Source organism: Pempheris klunzingeri, chromosome 13, assembly GCF_042242105.1.
Source record: "Pempheris klunzingeri isolate RE-2024b chromosome 13, fPemKlu1.hap1, whole genome shotgun sequence".
NCBI classification, from domain to species: Eukaryota; Metazoa; Chordata; class Actinopteri; order Acropomatiformes; family Pempheridae; genus Pempheris; species Pempheris klunzingeri.
In genome coordinates, this window is record NC_092024.1 from 1,532,890 (window position 1) to 1,560,399 (window position 27,510).

General features: G+C 42.6%; 1 protein-coding gene across 1 annotated transcript; it reads right to left on the minus strand.

The window, feature by feature from the left end:
• Positions 1-1,763: 1,763 nt before the first annotated feature.
• On the minus strand, positions 1,764-27,093 carry syt14a (synaptotagmin XIVa; the record flags this gene model as incomplete). The annotated part of the gene is made up of 8 exons (XM_070842786.1): positions 1,764-2,159; positions 5,337-5,393; positions 6,078-6,267; positions 6,977-7,426; positions 7,498-7,769; positions 16,859-17,086; positions 19,833-19,985; positions 27,039-27,093. Coding segments are annotated over 8 exons (1,719 nt in total), but the record flags the coding sequence as incomplete, so codon positions are not given.
• Between the last annotated feature and the right edge of the window lie 417 nt (positions 27,094-27,510).

The window sequence follows — 27,510 nt, forward strand, 5'->3', positions numbered from 1 at the left end:
GAAACTCAAGATCACACAACCACCACGGCAACTACTACACTTTTCTATATATAACGCTTATGTGTCAGTCAAACGTATCTAACAATGCTTATTTCTTCTCAGACATCACTACTGAACTTCATCTCAACACCAACTGTGATGCTTCCGCAGTCAGTGATGTCAGGTTACATGTCATACATTTTATTTGCCTGACAAAAGTGTCTAAAATTATTTAGGTGTTCTGTTTCAGGCAACAGTGAGATATTTTTTCCTCGGCAGTGTCGACTGAGAGAGATTCAAGAAAGTGTAGTAATTCAGCGCAAAGTCTCCAAATTGATTCTTCACATGTTCTCTGAAAATCTTAGTACCAACATGCCTCCATCTCCAGAGAGTCCTAAGCTTGTCTGAATGCAACGGATGAGTACAATGAATCTGCATCAGACACGTCGGGGGGGGGGTGTATTAGGCTTGATCATCAGGAACATTTACATTATGGTGACTCAACCTAAACTGAATCCGTATTAAATGTATGCAACTTGTTTGGCTCTTTTCTTGGTGGTGCGTTTTATGCTTCTACACCAACAACAATGACTTGGCTGTGAGGGAACAGGGTAGCTAGCATGAGCAGTGATGAAGCGTCACGTTGCCACACATCTGGCTTCAACAACCAACATCTGGAGAAATTCAAACTCGGGAGCTAAATAGGAAAGTACAGTGATGGTGGGCTGCTGTTTTCTCTCCAGAGAAAGCACGGCCCTGGTGCCGCCCTGTTCGGGCCGCAACAACAAGTTGTTTCAATTAGCTGGCGAGCTAGCCGGCGAAAAAAAGAAAAAAGGAAAAATGTGGCTCCTCATTCCATGAAAACTGCCCTGAAAACCCCTGGTTTCAAATGACTTTGCTATCATATAAATGCTGTAATTAATAGATGATACCTGGAAGAAGGAAACATTTTTAGTCAAGAGTTAGTCACTTCAAAAACCTCAGCTAATCTTCAGGAGGACTGTGTGGGTGTGCTATTATAAGCAAACAATCCCACAACGCCTATCAGGTTTTGATTCAAATGCTGCTAAATGGTGACACATGGCATCACCTAAGCTCCGCCAGTTCAAACCAGTGAGGAACACAAGGAGGAAGAGCGCCCATATATAGAAATCTCTCATATGAAGCCACCGCAACAGTTCTAATTTCAGTGGGAAATGTTGTGTGTTCACGCGGGACCTCACTGTACTGAGAAACTGATTGAGGAAACAGGTTTTCAAGGCCTTTGACACTGGTGGTGCAAAGTCCATGACAAAGTAGAAAATAACTAACTACTTGTGATGAGACAAATGGCCACACAGCGCCTGTTGTGGCGTCTGAATGAAAACTATTACTTTGCTTAACCCTTAAAGTCATGACATACTCTTGTTGTGTGCAGGCAGAACATTGTTGTTTCTAAACCTCTCTGACAAGATTCAGAATAATCCTGATGTCAGTTGTTTGAGCTGGAAAGGTGGGTACACAAACTTATCAGTTATCATTTACCCAGCGATGTTATCCAGAACTGGCTTCCTGGAACAGGTCCCAGCTCAACCTGTTCAACAGACACAAACAGAGCGCCATCTACAGAAACTTAAAGGTCATTACAAGGCATGAAAAAATGACGTCACTGTACTACTGTAGCCATACGACTAATCAATGGCTGTGGGTGCTTTTACAAACAGTGCAATTAAAATGCTTCTGGCAAGCTGAACAGCTCTGAGTGTAGACACATGTTGCTCTATTCTTTTTCCTTCTCTGGACGTCTGGCACATTCTTCGATCAGCTGACCTTATCCGTTTAGCAACTGCTCCCCACGCTCTTCCACCACTTACTGTTCTCTTGCTGTTAGGACTCCAGCAAACTGTGCCAGCGGCAGACCTGCTGTCCTTTAGACTCTTTCATCTGAGTCCAGTGGGTGAGCTCCTCCTCTCCGGAGCTGTTGAGGCCGAGCGAAATCCAGCCAATCATCTCCTTGCGCTTCATGCTGCGCTTGTTGTAGACGGAGAGGATGAGCGTGACGTCCGACAGCTGGAAGAGAGCTACCTGGAAGACAAACGTCTCTTTGTAGGTTGGGTTGGGCTGTCCCCGACAGATGGACGTCTTACACTTGGACATCTCGTGGCCCATGGAGTTCAGCAGGGTCAGCTTAACGTATGTATCTGAGCGAGAAACGGGTGGAGTAGAGTATTAGAGGGAAACATTTATGTGCACCTTCAGAAATATTTTGAAAAGGATGGTTTACAAAGCTAAAACATTTAGGGTGGAGTCTCTAGTGGTTAGGAAATCAGGCACCTGGCTAATGTAATGGATCATCTGTGCAAAGTCCTCATGTTTCTGCAGCGTATTCTGTTTGAATTAAAGCAGCACTACCTGCTGCAGCTGGGCTCCCTCTGCAGCACAGAAGGACACATTCTCCCCTCATTTGTTCTTGTAATAATGTCACTGCAGCAGATGTATAAGATCATGACCACATAGGATGCGGCTTCCTCCCGATCAAACACAAAGCACAGCTGTGAGTTCTCCTGATAACAGACAGCGAGAGCTCAAAGGGTGCAAGGAGCGTTACTTCAGCCTTGTTGCTATGCAACCACTGCACGTCTAACATGAAGTAGGGGATAGTGCCGAAGACAAAAATGGACCAGTAAAAGTTTGTAATACGTCTGGATGAGGAGCCTTTTCTAGAACTGACGCTAAAATGAATGTCTCTCATCAGGAAAGCCCTCCAGGAGATGCCACTGCGTCCCCTGACTTTGACATGATGTCAGTGTCATGACGTGATGTGCACAGACAGTCAGAGCCCAGAGCAGTGTCCCAAAATGTGCTCCGTCCCAAACGTGAGTCACATATTCGAGAGGAGATGCAAAAACATACACTAAGTGACGAGTGCAGAATCTTAATTTGCCGTCACTGTGGTCTTAACATTGCAGACGTGGCACTGAAAATGCAGTCTAGCTCCTTCTAATCAATCGGGCACATTCTCTTTAGACACGTTAGACGTTCACATCCAGTGCAGAGCCATGTTACTGATAATCTTCTGTGTCTGTGTGACATTTCCCAGCTTTTTTTGCCCAGCTGATTCCCTTCTATTTTCTTGTAAATCAGTGCATATTCTGAAAAAAAAAAAAAATCATTCCCAATAAATCTCATTTATTTAACCCCGAAGAGGAAAAAGGGGAGAGGAAAAACACTGCCATTATCAAGTGATTCAGCATTCACGCTTTCCTTATTCACTCTTCATTTCCATGCAGAAATCATGATATAAACTGAAGCCACAAATCCAGCTGAAAGTAAACGAGGCAAGACTGGCAATCACAATGGGTCTTTGAGAGTGTTTCGCCCCTCGTCTACAACCATACTCCGTAATAATGCTGTGTATTATGTTCTTGTCTAAGAGGGAGTGTAAGGAATGAATTGCAGAGGCTTTCATGCTGTCGAGTGCCAGCTGCCTTCCAACGCCGAGCTCACCGCCTCGAATCACACATTCAGTTGCTCTCTTTGACATAAAAGCACAGTGAAAAAAATAGCCTTGATTTCTTTTTTGACTGCTGCTGAATGGGCTCTGTAGAGCCGTGGATGTCTTAAGTGGTCAGTAGCGGTGATGCATTGCTCTTTGGTATTGTTGCTGAATGAGAGGGGCTGCGACTGATGATTAACTTGACTTGTCGGCTTGGTACTGTTTTGAAGTGATAGAAAAGGGGCTTTGAAATTGCTCTGCATCTTTCACCGCACTCTTTCCACTTTGTAAGACGCACAAACTCAATCAAGGCCTCCATAAGGATTTTGCACAAAGGTTTTTTTCAGTGTTACCAGATGTGACTATTTTCTAAATGTAATTTGAAGACTATACAGTATGTGGATATGCTATTCAGGAAAAGCACAAACAATATCAAAATCTGGCAGCTAGTCATTAGTGACAGACATTCATGAATACAAGGAACACAGCAATTAATGGGAGGACAGTGGATGAATATTTATGTTCAACTCTGTCACAGAAGTCCTGTTTTTATGGCATGTGCTGTAAGCAGAAGTGAAAAATGTAAAATTACACCCAAAGCATGCCAAAGTGTGCTGTTTGGATAAAGCCAGCAGTTAATGACGCACAGCATTTATTTCCTACGAGCTGGCCATCAGCCATCAAGCAAAGCGGATTGCGTTAGCATGAAAAGTGTTAACATGGAAGACTTCCAGGCACCACGGGCACCAACACCAGTCACAGGTAGTGGAGAGGGACGGCAGGGCAGCGTGACAGGACATGCACATTCAAAGATGAAGTGGGCGGGGTTTACAACAACGAGCTGCGGTCTTCATGGATGCGTGTCATGGAGAAGTGTTCATGCTAAGCTAAACTAAGCTAGTTACTGATTTACACTGATCTTCTCATCTAACTGTGAGCAGGAAAAGAGCATGCTACTTATTTCCCAAAATGTCAAACTCCTGTTTAGTAGGATAACTGTGGTATTTTTAAACCTGGTCCCAATCGGTCCAGTAGATCACCTCGGCTTGTAGCCGTGAATGGCTGGTGAATCCTTCAGCTAAACTGAGCCAGGATTCTTTGGGTTACTGTGTGACTCTGGGGTTAGTTTGGTTCCACCACAATATTTATGTAACACTCAGTGACACAAACAAACCGATCGAGGCAGCATTGGACCAGTCACTCCTGTGTTCTGTGAGCTATAATCAGTATCTTTTCCAGTTGAGTCTGGATGGTTTGACCAGAGCGACACAACAGCTGTTTCTGGTCAACAAAAAGGATCTCACAGGTCTGTCTCCGTAGGGATCCTTTCTGTAATAAAGTCAATCTCAGCTCAATCTGAGCTTGTCAGTAGCAAAAACAAACACTTTTAGTGGACATACTGTAATCAGGCACAACTACCCCAAAGATTATAGTGCGCTGCATTGTTCTTAGCTGCCAATGGAGGCAGTTCCACTTCTACAAAGTCATTGTGAACCCAAAATATGTAAAAAAAAAAAAAAAAAAAAAAAGGGCCCTGGTTTAAAAATACTGGAGTTATTCTTAAAGCAAAGTAAACAAATTAGAGTTAGAAAAGAAAGTACCTGAAAGTACAGTCACACACTTTTAATAATGGCTCTTGTGCTTGAAAAACTTCTGTTTCCTCATAAATTATACATTTTTCTGGCTATTTCTTGTGAAAATGTCCAACTAATCTTATCATCCAGGTCATAAATATAATAGTTAAAAAGTAAAATATGTAAATTAAAATTACTGGCCAATGAAAATGCTTTGTGTTTTGATTGACTGCATCCATGAAGATAGCATGAAAAGATCCAGGATTCAATAGTGATCGCACCTCACTTTACGACAGGGACAGACTCACCTCTGATAATATAAACCTGTCCACCTATCAAGTGTTTTAGACAACAGAACAGCCCATCTGACAACAAGGGTTGGACAGCAGTAAGAAAAAACAACGGACCAAGATGTCAAAAGGGTAGTAGGGTGAGAGAGTTTCAGATGCAGACATAACAGAAGATGTGAGGAAAGAGAAACAGGGTCAGAAGGCCAACAACATTCACAAAGTTCAACAAGAGGCAGTTTTTGTTTGAACTTGCTGCTCAGATCTCTGGAAACTGGAGGCTGACCGTGGGAAACCAGGGATAAAACTGAATAGCAGGCAGTGCTGCTAAGATAGATCGGGCTATCTCTCATTGGGAGAAGTTACAAGCTGTGCATAGTTCTCTGGTTCTGTCATGAATGGACAAATGTAAGAAAATATCACTCATTTCATATATATTATATATTAAAAAAATACTCCAAATGCTCCTTTACTTAAAAGGCTAACACAAAAAACATGTTTGTATGCTGTTTGTAAAAAAAACTTCTTTAAGTGCATTTTGGAACAGAAAAACAAAACTATAGTTGTGACATTTGCTGCCGAGGCAGATTACAGTGGCGATGTTCTGATCACATGGTACATGTTGTGTAAGGCTGAATAAAGATAAATTCCTATGCACAGGCTCAACTTGTCCTTTCCCACCTGAAACAGGTCACTAAATCGTTTACATTCTTCAGTGCTCCTTTGGCCAATGACAAAAAGGAAACGCTTTAGACTACTTACTGGGTGGCTTGTTGGCAGCCAGGTTTTTGAAATGGATGCCTTTGATGATCTCCACAGAGAGACGCCCTGTTGTGGCGTTGTACACCAGGCCCACGAGGATCTCCGGTGTGGAACTCTGACTGACTGACTGGAATGATGAGGCGCTTTCACTGCATGTCATATCTGAGAGGCTGACCTGGGATTCACCACCCTGAAAGTGTTTGCAAGCATTCAGGAAATTGTTCACTGGTTTGAAGAGCGAAAATCACAGTCGCCCTGTCTGGTGCAATATCAAGAACATTTCTGTTTAGTAATCCCTTTTACCACTTTAGGGTCTTACACTATGTACGAATGCTTTATAATTCTGATGACACAATGTAGCTGTGTCTGGCAATCGCTAAGCCCTGCCCTGCTGAGAATGTATACGTATTCTTCAGCACCATAGTTTGCCGAAGCACTAAAAAATACAGTTGTGAGAAACAATAAAAGGCAAGAAAACTATGAATTATTCCTTGTGGATTATGTTATTGGACCCTTGTGGTTTGAGGGAAGCCGTAATATCTTTTTTGGCTGCTTTTCCTCTTTGTAATCTGAAACGTTTTTAAATTGCTGTGACATTGTAAATGCGGGCAAAAGAAAAAAACAAACCACAACAACTAAATTGATTGTTATCTTATTCCCTGTTGTGAAACGGAGGCAGCATCACACCACCATCTATTCCTCAGACACATGGCACCAACACTGCAAACACAAGTAACTGCTTCGCAAAAACAAGATCTTAATATAATCTCAAGCTGCAAAATATAACCTAATTCGGAAAATGTTATCCAATCATGTGAAAGATCAATCAGCATAGAGGAGCAATTAGAGAGGTGTTCAGAGAGCGCTTGAAAGCGAACACCTGCTTTGATCCTACTTACCGGGAGAGCGCAGCATGGGTCTAATATGACTGGCACAGACATTTTGCCCTGAAGGTTGAGCTTGGTGAGGTAGAACACCTTTTCCCCGAGCACCTTCTCCTTCTTCATCCGCCGCATGCTATAAAGGCGGAATCGGATGGCGTAATTGCTGATCATCTCTGATTCCACGTGGCTAAAGCGAAAGGTTTCTGTGAAGATTGGGCACGGGCCCCTCTGGATTCCTGTCTTTGCCCTCTGCTTCTTGATGGGTAGCAGCACCAGGTGGACCTGCCAGGAGATGTTTCCAGTGCGTTTTAGGACCGGAAGGTCCGATACTGCCATGATGGTGACCGCCAGCTGCTGGTCCTCTGAGTCATAGTCGAACACCACGTCCAGAGTGCCATATTTAGCAACTGGGTCTGGTTCGTAACCTTTAGGGAGCTGAGCTGCTGATCCACGAGCGGACATGTCCTAAAAAAACCGATGAGCATTAAAAACCTTGATACTCATTTGCAGTCTAATCATGTATCACTGGCGCTTACCTCTGGGCTGAGCACAGCTGTACTGTCGCTGGGTACATCCTCCTCGTAGCCCTTGTTGAGGTAACTCTCAGTCTCGTGCCCGTCGCTGCCCTCACTGGGGCATTTGCCAAAGGACATGTGGGGACTGCCACTGGTATAGGATAGATCACACTTGGCATCTCCTAGGTCGGACAGCGTGCAGGACATCCTTGGAGAGCCATTCTCATCCTGGTACGGAGGCGGCTGAAGCTCGTCCAGGGGCGGCGTTCGTCTCATTCTCTGGATGCAGTTGGCTGGTTGGAGGGAAGTCAGAGGAGAGTTATGGAACCGTAATAAGATACATACAAATATGTAAACATGTCTATGAGATATATAGTATAATCTTTGTTTGAACCATGTGGAGGAAGCTGTTCTTGTTCTGTTGAGTTCACGCCAGCAGCATTGGCTATGTCGACCAGTCAGCTGGTCTGTTGGACAGTAACTTGGGTCCAGAGTAAAATTTAACGTTGGATGTATTGCTATGTTTGGTACAGGTACTCATGGTCCCCAGAGGATGAAGCTATGAATTGCTATATTAAAAAAGGAAATCCACACCTATTCTGGTGAGGTTCTGGCTCGCAGGATGACATGAAATAAAACAGAATGATAAAGCTGCCCACTCACAACTCCGAAGCTTTTATTTCAATGTATACAGATCGACCTTTCAGCAAATTGCTTTCCTTTAGATCAGGATGCTTATTCATCCCAAAGAGGGCAATTTGCCAAAACATTGATCTGTATAAGTTGAAATAAATGCATCGGAGCAGGGAGTGTGTGGCTTTCCCATTCTCTTTTTCAAACGAAATGTCGTACTGGTATCACCATTTAATTCAAAGCACGCTGTGCCTAAGTACAGCCTCACAGAGGTGCATGGCAACGCTGTAAACACCTCAACCACAGCTATTTCTGCAGGCATGGTGAGACAATTGTGTTTCTATAGCATATTTTATACATTCTTAAGACACGGACACAACAACAGGCTGGAAGAAAAACGGAGACAAGGGAAAGCAAAAAAATAGAACGTATCATGTAGATCTGAGGTTTAGATGTCCTGAGGTTTAATCAGAACCAATGGCAAACTAATACTTTAGCTTGGACTGAAGGGTAAGACACGTGGAAGATCTTTGTACAGCTGATCTGTGCAGCTGAAAGCAGCCCCCCCATCTTTGGATTTAGAGCACAGGGAAGAGCATTATTCACAACATATGCTAATAAATATCAGTTTTACTAAGGGTTGTCCTCTCAAATATTTTAATCCATTTTTAACAGCGATGCCAGATAACAGGAGACAAGGTGGAGTGAGAAGGGGTGCCCATGCTGCTAGGAGTTTACAGAATTAACGCGAGATTACAACACATCAAAGGCTGAATTTACTGACAGTGAAGCACTCATTACTTAGGACTCACACAGTCAGTGTTTAATCTGCTGCTGCACTTCAATGCAGAACATGTAATGTGTATTGCTGATGCAATTCTTTGAGTCGTACACTATTGTACTCAATTCATCATAGATTTCAATTTCACCCTAACAAACACACTGTGCCTGTCCACATGAGCCTAATGTGCTCTGTGAGAGGAATCTTGTGAATGCACAACCTAAATAAAACATCAGGTATGCACCATTAAAGGCCTGAACTGAACACTTCTTAATCTGCCACAGACTTCATGCCTCTCACCTTTCTAAATGATTCAGTTGCCTGGAAGGCAAAGAATGAGGCTACGCTCAGAGTCTCTGTGGCACTTATAAAGAACCTTGAATAGTGTTGTCAGCTGCATTCTCAAATCTGCCTCCCTTGTCCAATTTGGATCCACCAAAATTGAGCAGCCGATGCTAATACTCCCATAGGGACACTAGTGAAGAGTGCTTTAAACCCCCCGTCGCTTTCTTTAAAAAAACAAAAAAAACAAAAGATGAAGAGGAAAATATGTTGGAAAAAAAATTCCTCTTCTTTTTCTGTCTCCTAACTTTTGGAAAAAGCCGACGCTGTGATGACGTAATTCCAGCTTTCTCCCAAGTTCTTGAAACTTTCACTCTTAATAATGTCAGTGAGACACCGCCTCAAAGTGGCACATAACAGCGGCAGGATGGAGGCAAAGGAGTTTTAACTAAGTGTCATGGAGGGCTTGATAAAAGGAGCAAATCCATTTTGAGCAGCTTTTTTCATGCTGAGCCGGGGGCGGTTGATTTGATGGAAGCTGCTGTGTAAAAGCACTACTCTTTTCTCCAGCCCGCTAATTGGGATGGTTACCATTCCCCCTCTTGTCTAACCCACCCTTCCTTCAGAGTTTCATCCCCTCTGTGCTGCCAGTCGCCTTGTTTTGCCGTATTGTACCTCTGTTAGTGGGGAAACAGCTTGTGCTTAGTGAATCTCGACGTGGGTACAAATATTTTAGGTAATAAATGAGCAGAGCGGCACTTAAATGTTCTGCCCACAGTCACAAAGAGGGGGAAACATGGCTGACCTCTCGCCCTGTCGGCACCTCGTGGTTTTACAAGACGGTAAGTCAATATTTCTCAAAGCAACAGTTAAACGTCATGACTATCAATCAGTAGCTATCAATAATGCACGCAGTGAAGGCTCCAACCCCTCCAGGCAAAAGGCCAGTTTATGTAGTGGGTCTGTGCTACTGTCTGATGAATGAAACACAAGTATCAGGTCCCTGATTTCAATAGTATGACTGAGGTCAATTAAAACAAGTGAAAGAGACACAGTCAGTGTTGGAAAGTATATTCACTCAAGTACTGTACTTTCACTCCACTACATATAAGAGGGGAACGTTTTACTTAATATTCCACCACATTTATCTGGCAGCTCTGGTTACTTTTCAGATGAAGATCTGACACAATGGTTAATGTATCACATGTTTAAACAACAGCACCCTGTTAAAGATGAATCCAGAGTTTCTAACCTTTTTGGCTTGTGATGTCTTACAAACAGCAGCATGTAGTCGGGCTCACGTTTCAGATGTCTGAGATGGTAACAGCTCCAACAAAAAGTGATTTTTCCCTCTAAACCTCTCACAAGGTTGCATTTCAATAAATTACTAAATGATTCAATATTTCACAAAAATCAAGGATTAGAGAAAAAGTCCAAACACTGATAACATGCTTGTGCATCAGAACTTTTCTTTATTCTTCGTTCCTCTCTCAGTAATCATCTCACGACTTCACTGATTTAAATGGTGACTCTTTGGAAGGGAGGGGGTCGGGAACCACTGGACTAAACTGCATAACTGTTTATAAAACAGATCAAAATGTCTCCACCCTCTACAACACACTGATGTTTCAGTATTAATAATCTTCTTCCACCTCTGGATACAATAGATCACATTTCACTGACCTGTAGATGCCCGTGAATACATGCTGTGAAAAAGGCTTTTACAACGCCTTTAACTCAGAACAGCTTTTTGCGTGTGTCTCTGATAAAAACAAACACACTTGATTGAAAATGATCTCAGCTATGTGTTCATCTATTAGCTTTGTTTCTGACAGAAGTAGTTCAAACCTGCGAAACATGTAAATGCGTATTAATTTTCTTTTTGAGAGTAAGAGGAAAAGGTGAGTCAAGAGCTGTAAGTGTTTTAGCTTAGCATAAAGACTGGCACTGGTTGGAAACAGTCAGTCTGGTTCCATTCAAAGCTCAAAACTACACCTACCAGCATTCTTTCACATAATACCAACAGTACAACTGACAGACTATCCACCCCCCAGCTCCTCTGGGTGCCAGATAGAGGAGGTATGCACAGGTTTTACCAACAATAAAACCATGTTTGAACCTCAACTTAAACTAAATCTGGCTGTTGCTGTACTGTTGTGAAGACTTTCTCAAATTTGTATTAGCCAACATTTCAGGGAATTGTTTCCTCTGGCTGGTTGAGCGCCACAGCCAGCAGCAGCTCGGCTAATCAGACAATTGACTCTTGAAGGATTAGTTTGATTTTTGGGACATACCCTTTTACACCTCCTTGGTTTGGGTCATACATGCATTTTCTGAATGACTAAAAATAATAGCATCTGCTGTGGTACTGAGCTGACTGTGAGGCACTCATCTAAAGCTGCTTATCATACAATGGTAAACTAGGGTTAAATTCTATAATGATGGTAAGCACTTACTTTTTATGAATTTGTTTAATTGAATTATTTCACTGAAACTGAAATAAGTCATGGAAAAGTATTGTGACGAGTTGCCACACAACAATGTCCTCTTCAGGCGGTCGCGACAGTGCGCTGACCTCCGGGAAGAGAAGGGGAATTGGTCCAGACAAACCTCGGATCATTTCTTTCTTACTGCTTAGTTCCTATTTTGGGATGCTGTGTGGTGCCACCAGGGCACCCGCTCTGCCTGATTCTGCAGCCTCTGCACTATCCTCCTCATGTATAATACATATGTCCTGAGGATAAAGCTCTTCACACGCACAGACAAACACAAGCAGCAGAGGGAGCCGAGAAAAAATAACACAGACGCCTCGGAACTTTTTACGACAGCTTGTTTGAAATTGGCGAAATGACTCTCTCAGCCACATGATGGAAACCGCATCTGTCTATACTTCTAATAATATCTTGCTGTTTTGGAGGGAAACTGTGACCTGATGTCAGGACTGGTGTGAGGTCACTGCTCATCGTGGCTAATCCATGACAGTTTGCTGGGATCCATGATGACTTGGTGGGAGAGAAAAGCGCAGCCATCAAAGCCTTACCACAGGGAGGAAAATAATGAACCTCTAGTACTTTCATCAAAAGTGCAGCCAGGGATGGACAGCGGCCTCTCTCCACTTCCTCTCCTGGCTGCAGATCTCAATACTGTGTAGTCATTTAACAAGTAATCTGGTTACAATAATCTGATGATCCAAAAAAGTTTATAGAAACTGCAAACGTATCTTGAGGCATTCCCGCAGCAGATATCTTTTCTTAGTGCCCTCCTTATTTTACAGAAAGAAATGATCTGCTTCCGACCCTGAATTTTCTATATAATCCTTCAAACCTTTAAGGGTATTTGAATCGCACAAAAACAAACACAAGCGCTTTCACAGCTAAAATGTTGTTATATAAATAAACCAAGTCAATTTCAAATTATTGCTGTCAGGCACACATGACTCAAATCCCTGCCTCTCTCACACAAGGAACGCTCACTACATAATATTACTGCAACAGAAAACAAGTCAGTGATGACTTTGTCCAAAAAAACAACCAGTGTGAACTGCTTCTTTGAAACAGATTCATGAAAAGTTATAGTATTGCTGTCTAGTCACATCTCAACATAATTTGTCAAGAGGCGAGAGATGAAGTGGAAAGCCAAACAAACAATCATTTTAGGCTTAATTTCTTTAGACTCACTTTAGTCTTTGCTTTTGTTCTTCTGAACTACTTCATAGTTTTACTTCTCTGTGACTAAAAATATTCTAATCGAACAAGACAACAAATCAATCTGATGAAGATGGTCTCAAACAGGAGACATGTGCAAGCAATGATGAGGGGGAACTGTACAGTGGAAGTGACATCCAGAGTTTCAGCTTCTCAAATGTGCCGATGCCATAAAACATTTTTAGACACAACACTTAGTTGAGACAATATTCTGCAGGCTAAGTGATAATAAAACAGAAGCGTCAGTTGTCACACTGGCTGGTCACCAGCCAAACAGATTGGGACCCACTGCTCTAAACCGTGGTCTCATTTAACTAAATCTAAAGTTACTGCAATTTGAGGATGTAAAACTGCAACATAAAGATGTATATGGTAATACCAGAAAAATCACTGGTAGATAAATGGGACAGAACATTATGAATAATTTGTAGGCAAAAAGCACAAACCTAATAATTTAGATTTTGCTAGAAAAAGTGTGCCCTCTGAGTGTGAGTGGACCAATTTGTAATGTGTTATGGACTGCATGTTCTCACTCTCGTCACTGAAACACTTGAACTATCAGCCGAGAATCACTGATAACCTTCTAGTCTCAAAATAAAGACTCACTGAGGCTGTGAGATGCTAATTAAATAAGGCTGCTGTGTTCCAATTTAAACTTGTTAGTAGTCCAAAGGCAAAACCGTCTTCAGGAACGTCAGTGTGTGCACGACCAAAGTGACCCGAACGTTGTTGTTTCCCCGCCCGGTGCCGTATATCCGGACCCAGACTGAGGATGACAGGGACCATCTAGCAGTCATGAGAAGACGTGTTGCTTTTGCAGCACTTGCATAATGACAACCTTGTACAGTGCACTGCTTCTTTACTAATGGAGTCAGAAGCATGTCATGCACTATTTATCGCTCAGCTACACATTCAAACACTGCTTTAAATAGACTGTGCCAGACACTCAGCCTTGGAACCCACTGTCTTATATAACACAATGCTGCTTCACACGTGATTCACCAATTGTGGACCTTGGCATTAGATTGCTTTTGTCTTTGAAAAACACTGTCAGACGTAAACACGGCTGATTTCTGTCTGAGGCGGTCATGCGTGTGTGTCCAAACAACAATGTCAGAATCTCATCTGCAGCATTTCAGCACCTCTACATTTTTTTTTGATCAATCTTATACAAAAACAGAGTATCACTGACATGCAGGTTTACAGTTCTTGTTACCTTTTCTACCGACTGATTTCATTTGGTTCTTTATTTTGGGTCCTTCCATTTACTCCTAACAGATATAACGCTATTTTTCATTTGCTTATGTCCTTCCTTCAGAGATACAGGTTTATATCTTAGGAAAAAAAAACTAAAGCTCACTATCAAATGCGTTTTATCCCATTTGTTTGATTACTGCTCCCATTCAAAAATGTCATGTCATAATTCCTCTCGGCCGGGGTTAGTCTCCTGGAAAAGAAGGCAAATGGTTGAAACTTCTGGTCCGTGGCCGACCCCTGGGAAAGCACAGCTCTGATGTGAACCGAGTTGAGACTGAAAGGCTTCCTTGGCTGTGGAGGACCACTGGAACAGGGCCTTGGAGGACGTCAGTGCCGTAAGTGGGGTGGCCACCGTGCTGTATCCCCGAATTAACCTCTGGTAAAAGTTGGCAATGCCCAGGAACCGCTGTAGCTGCATTCAAGAGTCAGGAGTAGGCCAGGCAGAGACAGTGGACACTTTGGCGGGGTCCATCTGGAGGCTCCCTTGTCCAACAATGAAGCCCAAGATGAAATTCACATTTCTTGGCTTTGACAAAGAGAGAGTTCTCCTGGAGCCACTGCAGGACCACCTCGACATGTTAAATGTTCCTCTGGTCTTTGAGAAGATCAGGATGTTGTCCAGGTATACGAACACATGCTCGTTTTGCATGTCCCAGAGTATGTCGTTGACGAGTGCCTGTAAGACAGCAGGGGCGTTGGTGCACACAGCATGACCAGATACTCAGTGTCCAGTGGGGTCCAGTGTTGAAGGCCGTCTTCCACTCATCTTCCTCCCAGATGCAGACCAAGTGGTAGGCATTGTGTAGGTCCAGCTTGGTGAAAATGGTGGCAGCCTCCAAGAGCTCAAATAGGGGGGCGGGGTCGTGCCGGGCAGCAGATCGATGGCGCAGTAGAATGCTCAATGAGGAGGCAGACAAGTCACCTTTGCTTTGCTGAAGACTTCTCTGAAATCATAGTATGCAGCTGGCACCCTCATGAGGTCAGGCAGGGGGCTGGAGTCGAGACGACTGGGAAGCAGTCGCTTGTCTGAGCCTTGGAGGCAGGATGACCCCCAGCCCAGGATGGACCCCGTCACCCAGTCAGTGTGAGGGTTGTGGCGGCGGAGCCAGGTGTGGAAAACCGAGGAGACTGTAGGATGTGGAACTGGATGGTCTGCAGGGCAAAGAGAACGGAGCAGTTTGTAATGAAGGGATTGTAGCCCTCCAGAACTCCAGCGTGGCGCTCTGGGTTTCCCATCTGGGGCTCCAGGAACTGGCAAGGAGTGACGGGAGGGGGAGCTGGTGGCAGTGGTGTCGGCTGAAAGAAGGGAGCTGCCTCTTGGGGAGAAGGCTGCTATGAGCTGCTGGAGTTGAGAACTTAGCGCAGATAGTCTCTGCCTGGTTAGCTGCAGCATGTTGGATATCAGCTGCTGTGGAGGTGAACCGAGCCTCATGGCGTTGCAGTGCCTGCTCACTTCTCTCTAGCTGGGACTGTGGAAAAGAGGAGTTTGGATAACGCCCTAGGACTCCAGCTGGTGAAGCTGGATTGGCGAGCCGGGGAGCGGAGTGAGGGAGGAGAACTCCCACTCAGAAGATAGTTCAGTGGGGTGGCTGGCGGTACCGTGAGGACTGCAGCAGGAGCACAGCTTGGTGAAACAGTGGGTCCAGGTGAGCGCTGGGTGAGACAGATGAACAGGAAGGGAGCGGGCAGAGGGAGAGTTGGAGCCAGGTGGAAAACAGCCCGGGGAATCAAAGCAACTGAAAGCCACAAGCCAACAGGATCCAGAGAGGGCAGAGACAAAACTCATGGTCAGAGACAGAAGGCTGAGGTGATTACTGGGACAGAGACGAGGCGGGTTGCTCAGAGATAGACTGGGTCGGCAAAAGGCAATCAGTCCGGAAAAGAGTGCTGGAGAGTCTTGCATCGAGTAATGAAGGCTTAAATACTGACTTAATGAGTGATCAGGAGCAGGTGAGTGGAGCAGGTGGTGGAAGTGGGCTGATTGGTGTGAGTGGCTGGCAGGTGAGTGGATAACTCGAAGCGATGTTATATATGTTACACAACATAAATGATTGAGTCTTGTTTGGGGTGCAGATGAAGTGTGTATGTTATTTTCATAATGTCAAATAAATTGAGAGTGCACACTTCTAGTAAAGAGTTTTGACAGATGAATAATAGACTGTTCCAAATAGGTCAGCGCCGGTATTCTCCTGTGATTCAGTTTACATTGAAATAAAAAAGAAAAAACCTGCCTTCCATCCAACACGGTAAACGCCTTGTGATGGTGAGTCTGGCAGATGGGAAACAGAGATGCTTCAAAAAAAGAAAAGAAGAAAAAAAGAAGTGTGATGCTGCGGCTGTGCAGATTATGCAGACAGTTGACTGTCTCACAACCCTCCCACGGAGAGTGTGCTGAACGGGAGCTTCGCTTTGATCACCTCTCTGGATTAACTGACAGTGTGTGCCGGTGTGTACGTTCTGTGTGTGTGGTGCAGAGAGGAGTCTGTGCGTTTGACTCAAGCTTGCTGCAGTGGTGAGGGGGGAAATATCTGGATTAATCTATTAATCTAGAGCAATTTCTCATTGTACAGCTGAGACATCCTTTGTGGATGTTCTTGGAAAAATAAATAAAGATCAAAGTGATTATGAATAGCAGTAACCTTCAAACACAGTGAAATGCTGCTGCTGCTGCTGCTGCAGAGTCTCCCCGAGTGCTTCTAACTCACTTCTGAGACACAAAGCCTACCGTCGTCAGCCGAGGCTTCGCTGCTGTAGCCGTCATAATCAGCAGTCAGAGGGCTGTACTTCTGCCGGCTCTCCCAGCTGAAACCTCCTGCATGTTTGGTGTTAGCTGCTGCCTTGGCTCCTGCCCGGAGGCCTTGGGAGCGGCTGACCGCCTCCTGATACTGACCCATCAGTTCATCCTCGCTGTCCGACGATGAGCCCTGCAGGTCGGCGTCAGAATAGGCCTTGTCTGTTTGGGGTAGAAGTAAGATGGTTACTGTGGGACAGGCTGAGGCCAGGTAGACTGGCAGCCTCTACTGGCCCCGGTCCTGCATTACAAATGAAATCTGCAGCGTAGCTTTGTCACAGGCAAATGGAAAAACATGACTTTGGGTGTAAGAATTCCAGAATAGTCTCATTTTTGGAAGTGCTTGAAAAGAAGACAGATGAGTGACTTCTGTATTTTGAACTGACATTTTTAGGGGGTCAAAAGTCAAAATGACAAAATCATCTGTCTGCCAATAGATAAAGAAGTAATTTGCTTCCTCTAACATTTCTGACATGCATGGCTACCTGCATGATGTCACCAGTGTTATTACAGTGACACTTGGTTAGCTGCCATCACCGTACATATAGTTTAAACACCAGGGGTTATAGAAAGTGTAATCCATGTGTAATAATCATTTACAGGTCAACTATCTGTCTGTCATGTTTGTGTTTTTGAATTTCATTTTATTATCTTATTCTTTCATTTACCTTATTTACTTTTATTCTCTTTGATTTGATTTGATATCAAATTATACATATTAAATGTAAAATGATGTGTATTAAAGGTGCTACACAAATAAACTTGCCTTGCCTAGAGGTTTAGAGGTTTTCTTTGTAATTGAATTACATCAAAATAATAACAAATGTTGTGGTCATTATATGTTAGAAATATTATTGGACAAAAGAATAAAAGACTTCAGGTCAAAAATTTGAACACTCACCGTGCAATGCTGTTTTCTCTGTTTCATATTTATATATATTTAGATTATATATTACATATATTTTATATCTATATTTATATATTTTTTATCTTCCTCAAATTATTGTGAGCTGCTTAATAAATGTAGATCCCGTTGGATGTTTGACCTGTTAAGTGGTAATCTGCTGAAATACATAATTTTCTCCATCATCTACTTTACCCAAAACCTATAATAAAATATGTGTTTGATATTTCTTATGCAGGTACAGAACGCTGCTTTGGATGACGTGGTTATGGTGACAAGCCCACACTGGTCATGCAGGAAGGCAAAGCAGCTACCGTCTGCTCTCCTTTATGGCATGACACAGACAGTTTCACACAACAGAAATGTGGAGAAAGAAAAACTCCTGGCGGGGTCAGAGGGAATAACTGGAGGTCACGGTGGAGTTGTTATAGTTATGTAAAGCATTTGTGAACTTCATGCAGAGGATAAATGTAGTTGATTCTTGAAGGTTTTTGTGCATTGGTGATGTTGCCATGGAGCTCCGTCCATGATCAGACACATTATGCAACAAAGTGCCTTCTTATGCAACAGAAATATATTTATAGAAGTATAATTAATGTGTGGACACACCGATGACGAATGGTTAAATGCACTTGTTAGACACATGTAATGCAGGACAAAAGAAAAATGATACATTTGTGTCTTATTTGTGGTCATTTTTGAGGCTGTAGTTACATAAAGTGGTGGCTTTAGTTTCTAATGTTTGGCCCGATCACATGTGGATACTCGAGGGGAAAATGAAACCTAGAAAGTGGAAAACAATGAACAAATATGAAAAAAGAACTAATATCAAGAATATTATTGTTATTATTATTATTCTAATATATATATAGTTTGTAAAATCTGTCCCAATATTCTAATATATTCCAACATATTTGTGAATTTGTTGCAGTTATCAATACACTGTCACAGTCACTTCTACATGGTTGCTTTCACATCCACTAACCACTGAAACACCATGTGTTGGTTTCCCAGCAGGGGGCAGCAGAGCTTTAAAATGACTCCAGAAAGAGCTGCGCTGTGATGCTTCCCATGGAGACTGTTTGCATTTAGTGCATTTAGTTTCAGAGCAGAAAGTATTAACAATAAAAAACTAAGCATTTATCAGATTTCTGAAAAACATCGGTTCTGTTACAGAAATGGTGGGAAAATATTATTTTACTAGATTGTATTGTAATTAACACAATCTAGGAAAAATAAGCAGAACGTTTGTTTTAAAAGAGTCATTATGCAGAAGGATGAACAAGGAGAAGACATAGACACCATCGCCTCACCACCTTACACTGCCTGCCTTTGTTTTTATCTGAATGTTTACCAGGTGGCTTCTCAGGGTACAGCCAACTCCCTATGCGGGCTCCCTGGGGCCACCAACTGTTTAAACTTCTGAGCCCTGTGGACGGATGACAGGTAAACAGGCCCACATCTGTCGGGAACAGTAACCCCCTCATGGGTTGAGAAAGGCCAGTGGAAATTCTCCCCATGCAGAGGTCAGGCCTCATGCTGCAGTCGGTGTGGCTGGACAACACAAAGGACTGTAGCTGTTCTAGGATGGATGGTGCCTGGGGTTCAATATCTTAACAACTGTGAATGTGTCTTCTAAGATGGAAGTGTGAAGTATCTTTTACTGTCAGTATCCTTCACATGTTCTGGTATATTATACAAAGAACAGGTTTTTGTTGCGTTTAAGTGTATCAGCTTTGGCCAGTTCATCATATATTGATATCTGTCCTGTCCTCAGCTGTCAGATGAATGTGAAACATTTCTAACAAAAAGGAATGAAGGCAAGAATCTTTTTCATGTCCAAGAAGTCGTGTATTTTATCTGGGGAAAATGCTACTGGCCTAAACTCAGCCCAAACAGTGTGAACTGGGGTATGTAGCTATTAAAACTATTAAAACTACTAACCTATTAAAACACTGACACTTGAAACCTTGAGCCCAAAAAGATATTCAAACAAAGTCTCACCTTGCTGCTCTGTTTTTTTCCTGAAGTCATCAAGGCACTGAAGGCTCCCTGGGTTCTCTAGTGCCAACTTGTTGTTGAGGTACCAGAAGAGGAGGGTCATGAGGATGATGAAGAGTCCGATGGCTGTCAGAAACCCCAGCACCTCTGGAGAGACTGAGACACAGGAGCTCAAGTTAAAGTTGCCGTCATTTGGCGTTTCACATATCAGCATATGAAAAAACCTTTTGGCGAAACAATGAGTCTGTGGCCCAGATCATAACAGCGTCTATCTTTAAAAGTTTTGCTACTGATAACTCCAAAAGGAAACACAAAAAGGATCCGTCTACCTGTCTCTTGGCTCCTTGTTGTCCCCTGAAGCTTCATATTTAGTGTACAGACAGAGGATTGGTCGCTCTACTCATCTGTTTGCAAGGCGGTGAATAAGAGTATGTCCCAAAATGTTGCACTATTTCAGTTTTAAGTTTTGTAGGAGGAAGCAAGCTAATGCGAAAATGACAGTCGGCACTAAGAATACTGCTGCAGAAAGTGCATATAGTGCTGCAGACAAGATGGCTTCTTTTGGCCATAAAGCAAGCCATCATACTGTCTTATTAAGTCCAGTAGAGCCAGTCCTCCTCAGCCCTCTTAGATGTGGTTCTATTATTTTGTGTTAGTGAATTAGTTTTTATTACTATCAACATGAATGTGGCTGGTTGCAGTGCAAAGGCAGCACGATGTACTTCTCCAGTATAATAAAGGCTTTTAATGCAATACTCAAATGCACCTTTGATCTGAAAGTGCACTGGTTTGGTTCTCCTGCGGTGACACAAAGAAAAAAAACCCCACTTTCTATTAACATCACCTCAAGACAGATGAGAGAGACAGGCAGGTAGATTTAAAAGAGAGACAGAAAACAAGCAGAGGAGAGCGGCACAACTGGCGGGTTGCCATGGCAACAGGTTCAGGTGCAGCATCGCTCCAGACTCCAGACACACAGCAAAGTCTGATCTCATTACACGCAACACTGACTGCCCCCCGTCAGAAGACAGGGTAAGCTTTGGAAAGGAGCATCATTAGGCATTCAGGCAGGATTTGTAAAGACGCTGGCTGATGAAGAGAATCTGAGGGGGTTTTGACAGATGAAAGCCAGCTGTGTGACCTTCCAGCTCTCATACGACCTTCCAACACCTTCACGAAGGTGCCACTGTGTGTGATTATCAGGCCAGATTTATCATCTTAGATATCAGGAGGTCACGTTTTGTCCCGCTGTTTCTCTCTGCTAGTGGATTAACCCTGTGACCAACTTGTCCTCATCTGCCACGGTCCATCTAATGAAACCCTTTAAACCACAATAATTTAGTAGAAGGTTTTCATTTCATAGACCTCTACCAGTTCATGAACAATTAGCCTTCACTTCCAGAGATCAGCTGTCATCTCCTGCAGGGAAATTAATTTGACATTTTACACTGACATTTGTTGCAATCAGGCGCAGAGGGAGGATGAGTGGGTCACTGACTGTTCACAAGCTGTCACACAGTGAAAAACAAACCAAAGAAAAAGCTCCACAATACCAAAATGTCACTTTGAGGGAGAAATTCCTACTTTGTTTTCCAGTAGGATTGAGAATGAACCGATGTGAATGATATTGAGATGAAACGCAGAGAGCGTGCTAGATAAAGGCTGCTAAATGTTAGTCTGTGTGGCGAAGGAGCAGAGCAGCAGAGCAAACAGCTGTCATGTAAGAGCTGCTGCACACAGACTGGAACTTGTCATGGTCTGCCGGCGGAATTTATTGTTCAGCATTTTTTTTATAGCTTAATAGGAAAGGCACCTTCCATAATTTAGGGAGGAAACTGCTCCAATGCTGCTCAGACGTTACTAAGACGTTAGGAGGCCATAACCAGTTTGTGCAGTGGCAGTAAACAGCCTCCTCTTAAAGTCGGCTCTGATTTGTTGAGTGTGACTGACGAATTGTGTTTCTTGTCTCTCGGTGTTGCAGAGGAGGTTTGTATTCACAGTGTGACACGCAGGATGCACAAAGGATTTTATGCATGAACACTGAACACTGCCAACAAGCCATGTCGCACAAAGTCTTACAATAGAAAAAGCAAACTTGTGCACCACTCTGTATTCTCTCCACTGATGGTGAGAGGGATTCGGACTGCGGGATGCAGATGAAGGAGGAAACAGACTCCATGGTTGGCCCACTTAAACTTAACATAACTTGGAAGGAATGTTTGAAACTGATCAAAGACAGCTGAAGTATTTAGGATTCATAGTGCTGCCTTAAAGGAGCACCCTACCGAAAACCAGAGGCCGAGATATCCTGAGTTTTTCAGTCGTCAGTATGGGCCAAGCAAAAACATTCTACATCTCCCACAATGCAACCAAGTGTTAAAAGACAAACGCCTATGTTCTCTACATTAGCAACAATCAATAGTAAAGAGTGAGACATTCACTGGCAGGTCATATAAGTTAGAAGTAGTGCCAAGACAGATAATATGAGAGTATGAGAAAGGTACAGCAGATCTTTTAGGATCTTTTATTAGGAGGAGGATGTTGTTCACTCCTTAAATTACTGCTGAGCTCATTCACAGGGACGAATTAAGCTTTAAACACAGAAATCACTGTATGTAAAGTCCATTTTGTTCAATTAACCTAAATGACTGCTTTGGTACTGATGAAGATAATGAGCTCATTTGGCACCAAAGTATTCTTGGATGACATTTTGTGTCCCGATCAATGATGATGGTGCTTCTTGTTATTTATAATGGCTGTATAACGCCTGCAACCATTAACTGGACTCTAGTCTGTTATTATGTCTTTATTATGTTTTTGGAATGACAGGATCAAGTAACTGAGACCCAGCAGGGTTTGAAGAAATATATATATATATATATATATATTTTAATTACAGTGTGAGCTCACCCACTCTAATATTCTCTAACAGTAAAACTGTTCCATATTAACATACATATACATACATATTAACAGCCAGACTCACTAGTCCACACAGAAAGAACTAGACAAGGATGCTACATTTTTTGTGTCACATTTTGTGAGTACTGGCTGGTTGTCTTTGTTAAATGTGCCTGGACTGTGATGAGGCTGGATTACTGCTGGTAGCCCACAGTGTTTGGTCACATGGTGAGGTGGGAGCACGAGGCGTTCTCCCATGGGAATGCCCGTCTGCTCACACTGTACCAGCTTCTCACTGTTGACTGAATTATTCACAGCACAGATGGAGCGGGATCCTGCTCTGTTTAATTCCCCAAATGGCTCCAACAGGGAAAATTAGATTCAATCACAGAAATCTACAGACCCACTCTCTCTTTACTTTGGACTCCCTGACTTAAAACTACAATATAGGTTTTGTTCGACTCTATAAACAAACCGAGGCTTCATTTCTCACCGTCACCTAGACATCTACACTGTGATAAAACTGTTGTAGCATAATAAAGGTCTGTCTTTAATACGTACCCCCACAGCCATCAGGTGAGCTCATGTACCTCTTCATCAATACCACCAGATGTGTTCATTTGAATGTATCATAAGCAGGTTAGTATGCAACACTACCAACTATATTACTATCATATAATTAAAGCCAAATGGTTACAGCACATAACATCAACTGCAATGATGCCAGTTCGATTCCAGCAGGCGACCTTAGCTGCATGCCACACACCTTTCTCTCTCCAACTGTCTCCTGTCTGCCCCTTCAGCTGACCAATACAGGCAAAAAATACCAAAATAATAATGACAAAAACAATAAAAGCTGCCAATGCTTAGGTTGGTTTGGTCAATTTCACATTTGTATTACTAGAGGCACAAGTTACTGTAGACATTACAACCATTCATTCATTACTTTAGCATTACTTTTAGCTGTTTGGACTTTTCACACACTCAGGTTACAGCTGATTCAATATATGGATACCGTTATATTTTCTCATCAAATTGTCATTTCAGTTTTTTCAGATTAGTTGAGTTGCACCATAAAAGCTGTAATATTCCCATGTACACCCTGGTAACAGCAGAGGTAACCCTGGTGTAGGTGATGCGTTGGTAAGGAAGTTATTTCTCATCATTTTCTGTTTAATTCTGCTATTTGATTAAAATGCAAAGTAATTCTGGATTCTCACTGGTAATAAGTAAAAAGTCATATCATTCAAAAAATAGACTGATCATACATGATCTGAAAGAAATAAATGAACATTTAAATAGCACAATAGGGAAATTTACGGTATATTTGTGAGTAAAGCTAAACAGAGAAAAATTGCAGACATTACAGTTAATGTTCTTATCCATGCACATACATACAAGCTCAACTAATGAGGCTTATTCAACCAAATTTACTGTGTGCCATTACAATACAGAGGAAAGCCCTCAGATAATGTATGTGGGGCTGAACCGTGACTCACGGGAAGATTGAATAATGACAGACTTAGTTACACAACAGGCTCAGAGAACAATAATGTGGGGACTGTAAAATGTCCCACACACCTTTGTGAGAGTCAGTAGGAGTCTTTACAGCTGGTGTTTGGAGTGGATTTGAGGGTAGGATGAGAACCAAACTTAAAATTAAGACAATGGTGTGTCTGTAGCCTGGATAGAAAAAAACAGAAATCTACTGTCTGTTTGGTGTGTGCTAATAAAGGTCTCCTTGGCAGAACGCTCAGGCAATGAATCAGGTGTATGCATTGTAAATAAACGCACAAACTTTGGTTTCTTTTCATTAAGGGCAGCAGTTAACATATTTAAGAGGAAGGAAAAGCTGACAATGTCACAGATACCTGTGCTATTCTCCAAAAAATAAAAGACGTAAAGAAAGAGGCTTAATACAGACTGTGTTCAGATGGCAGTCAGCTGTATCGATGGCAATTTAGCTTAATATTCATGTGGTGACGTGCATGAGACACTTGGTTTGAAAACTAGACACGTGGATGAGAACGATAGTGTTTACTTGGAGTTATCTCACATGAGATAACAGTGTGCATCTTCAATTAGAACCAATGAGGAGCATGTTTATCATTTTACCATCATAATCCGGACGATCAAAGACGCAGCTACACTTGTCATTCCAAGAAAAAAGCTCTCTGACAGCTTGTTTGATGAAATCAGGATTTGTTTTCACGGTCTTAACAGTGACAGTGAGACCCAGCGTTCCTCTCAGCCGCCATCCTTTGGCATGGGAAGGGAAAACACAGCGCACACTGGAAGAACTACATCATCCACAATGCCTCGAAGCACTTAGAGATCCCGCAGGAGGAACAAGAGGACCTTGCTGAGGAAATGGACATCTGGACTGCTCAGGTGACCCTGTTGCTATGGCAACTTGACTCAGGTCTGTGGCTTGAAAAAGCAGATGATGTTGATGTTGATGATGCTGTGTAATGCTGGGCTCCTAAAACTGTCAGCAGTATTTAGCTTTAGGTACCTGATAGTCTCTGAATGTTGTACGATGAGGGAGACCGACTGCTCAGAAGTGCTTTAGTGTAAAGTCCTGCGAGTTAAAGGGCTTTATTGTCACTGCTGACATATATCTGTGGTATTTTCATTCGTTCATTGTCTCTGTTGTCTTTGTTCTGGTGCATGGGAACAGTTGCCATGTTGAATGTCAAAAAGCACAAAACCATCTCAAACCACAAAGACACCCACACACTCCACAGGCAGGCCATGAGCACTCTCACCAGCCCTCCCATACACACTCCCACACATGCTCAGACAACGCTCCGAAGAGCACTAACTACTGTGTAGCCTCAAACCCTCCACACCTACACACACACACACACACACACACACACACCTCTAGAATTAGTCTTCAACGACCACAAAAAACAAATGGGACAACCCAAATTATGAAACATGCACACGCTTACACAACCAGACCATCCAACTGGCTCACAAGCCCCCTCTGAATCTACTTGTGTATGTTTTTGCTTTAAAAGAGAGTCATCTCCATTCAGAACGTGAACACTGCCGGGACAAAGAGAGCCGCCGAGTGCTCGGACTGAACATGCAGAAGGATAATTATTATAACGAGTTTGGTTTTTAAAAGATTGTTATTCCAGAACTTCACAGTTGCAGCACCATCGTGACCTTCAGCACACACAGTCACATCAGAAACCAGATCATGAAGTGGAACGTGTACTTGCATGTTTTAACATTTCAAACTTTAGAATCACCTGTACGGTGGAGCGTGGTTTATCCATCTAAGTCCTCTTTACTAAATTAATGAATATCAATCCACAACAATGCATTGGTGACACGTCAGCTTACAGCTTTCAAATTACAGAGTAATTATTTTGTATATACTGGGCATTAATAAATACTTACTGGGTAAGATAAGACACAGTTAATTACAATGCCTGTACCTATTTAACAATTATGGGGGCAATGATTATTACTTGGTAACTGTTATTGAATAGTGGATAAAACGGGTCAACAGTGCCAATACTGCAATAAAATTCATTTGGACATGACTTAAAAAGAATTATTATAACAAAGACATGATTTTGGGAAATGACATTGTAAAATGTTTTACTTATTATTAATAGTGTGAACATTATTTTTGCTGGGGAAACACTGGGCTTTAGTGGTTTTGGGGTTCAATGTAAGAACTACCTGACAATCAAAACAAATAGTTTGAGGATGAGCTTTTACAGCCATCATATCATAAATAATTCATAGATTTTAATGGAAAGTTTTTGTTAAACATACAGTATTAAGATATGGCAAGATACAACTCCTTTCACAGGTGAACAAAACAAAACTCATATCATTTTTTTCATGTTAAATCATGGTGGGTAAAGTAGTAGGAAGTAAAAGTAAATAAAAGTGCGACACATGATATGGCTCCTTTTCACCGCTTAAAAACAAAAACTTGTTGTTCCCCTGTTTGTACCCAAAAATTAATAAAAAAATTAACACTGCACTGTAATTTGATGGCTGTATTCCTGAGCGTTAATACAGTATATCCATAAAAGGAACACAACAGTGGTGACGTGCCCTGTCTTTAACTTGGTCAGACTTGAGAGAACATGACTACATACAACAAAACAAGTGCCGAACAAACGGCACATCCGAGCAACAGTGAATGCAGCACAACCTGAACACAGCGCAGCAGGAGAACGAAGACGAGTAACAGTGACAAATGCAGATGAGGAAGGTGGAGCGGGAGGTGCAGTGAGGGGTCGGGGGTCAACCTCCCAGAGCTCTGATCTGCCCTACCTTTTCTGACGCAGATCAGCTCATGTACTCCACAGTTACGCTCACCACCTGGAAAGACAATGCAGTTTCAATGAGCCACGCTGTGATGGAGGGAATGAAAGACAAAAGAAAAACATCACGGCAACACATTTAAATAGGCTGGAACATTTAGACAAACTCCCAGAGAAGGATGACAACAGCACAGCCATAAGACACTGACAGAGACTGGATGGTAACAGTCTGATGTGGATGGTCAGAGTACAAGCTGCTGGAGTTTAACATACACTAAGACACACTTTTAGGACTATATTAAAGACTATAAAGACAAATAACCTATACATTTATAGAATGTCAATGTGCTATATGTATGTAAATGTACAATTATATGGCACTACATTGAGTATATTTGGATTTTCTTTTCTTGAGCCCCTGCAAGGCTCTAATTGACTAATAACTAGACAGCGATCGATATTTATCTCCCATAACAGCCCAC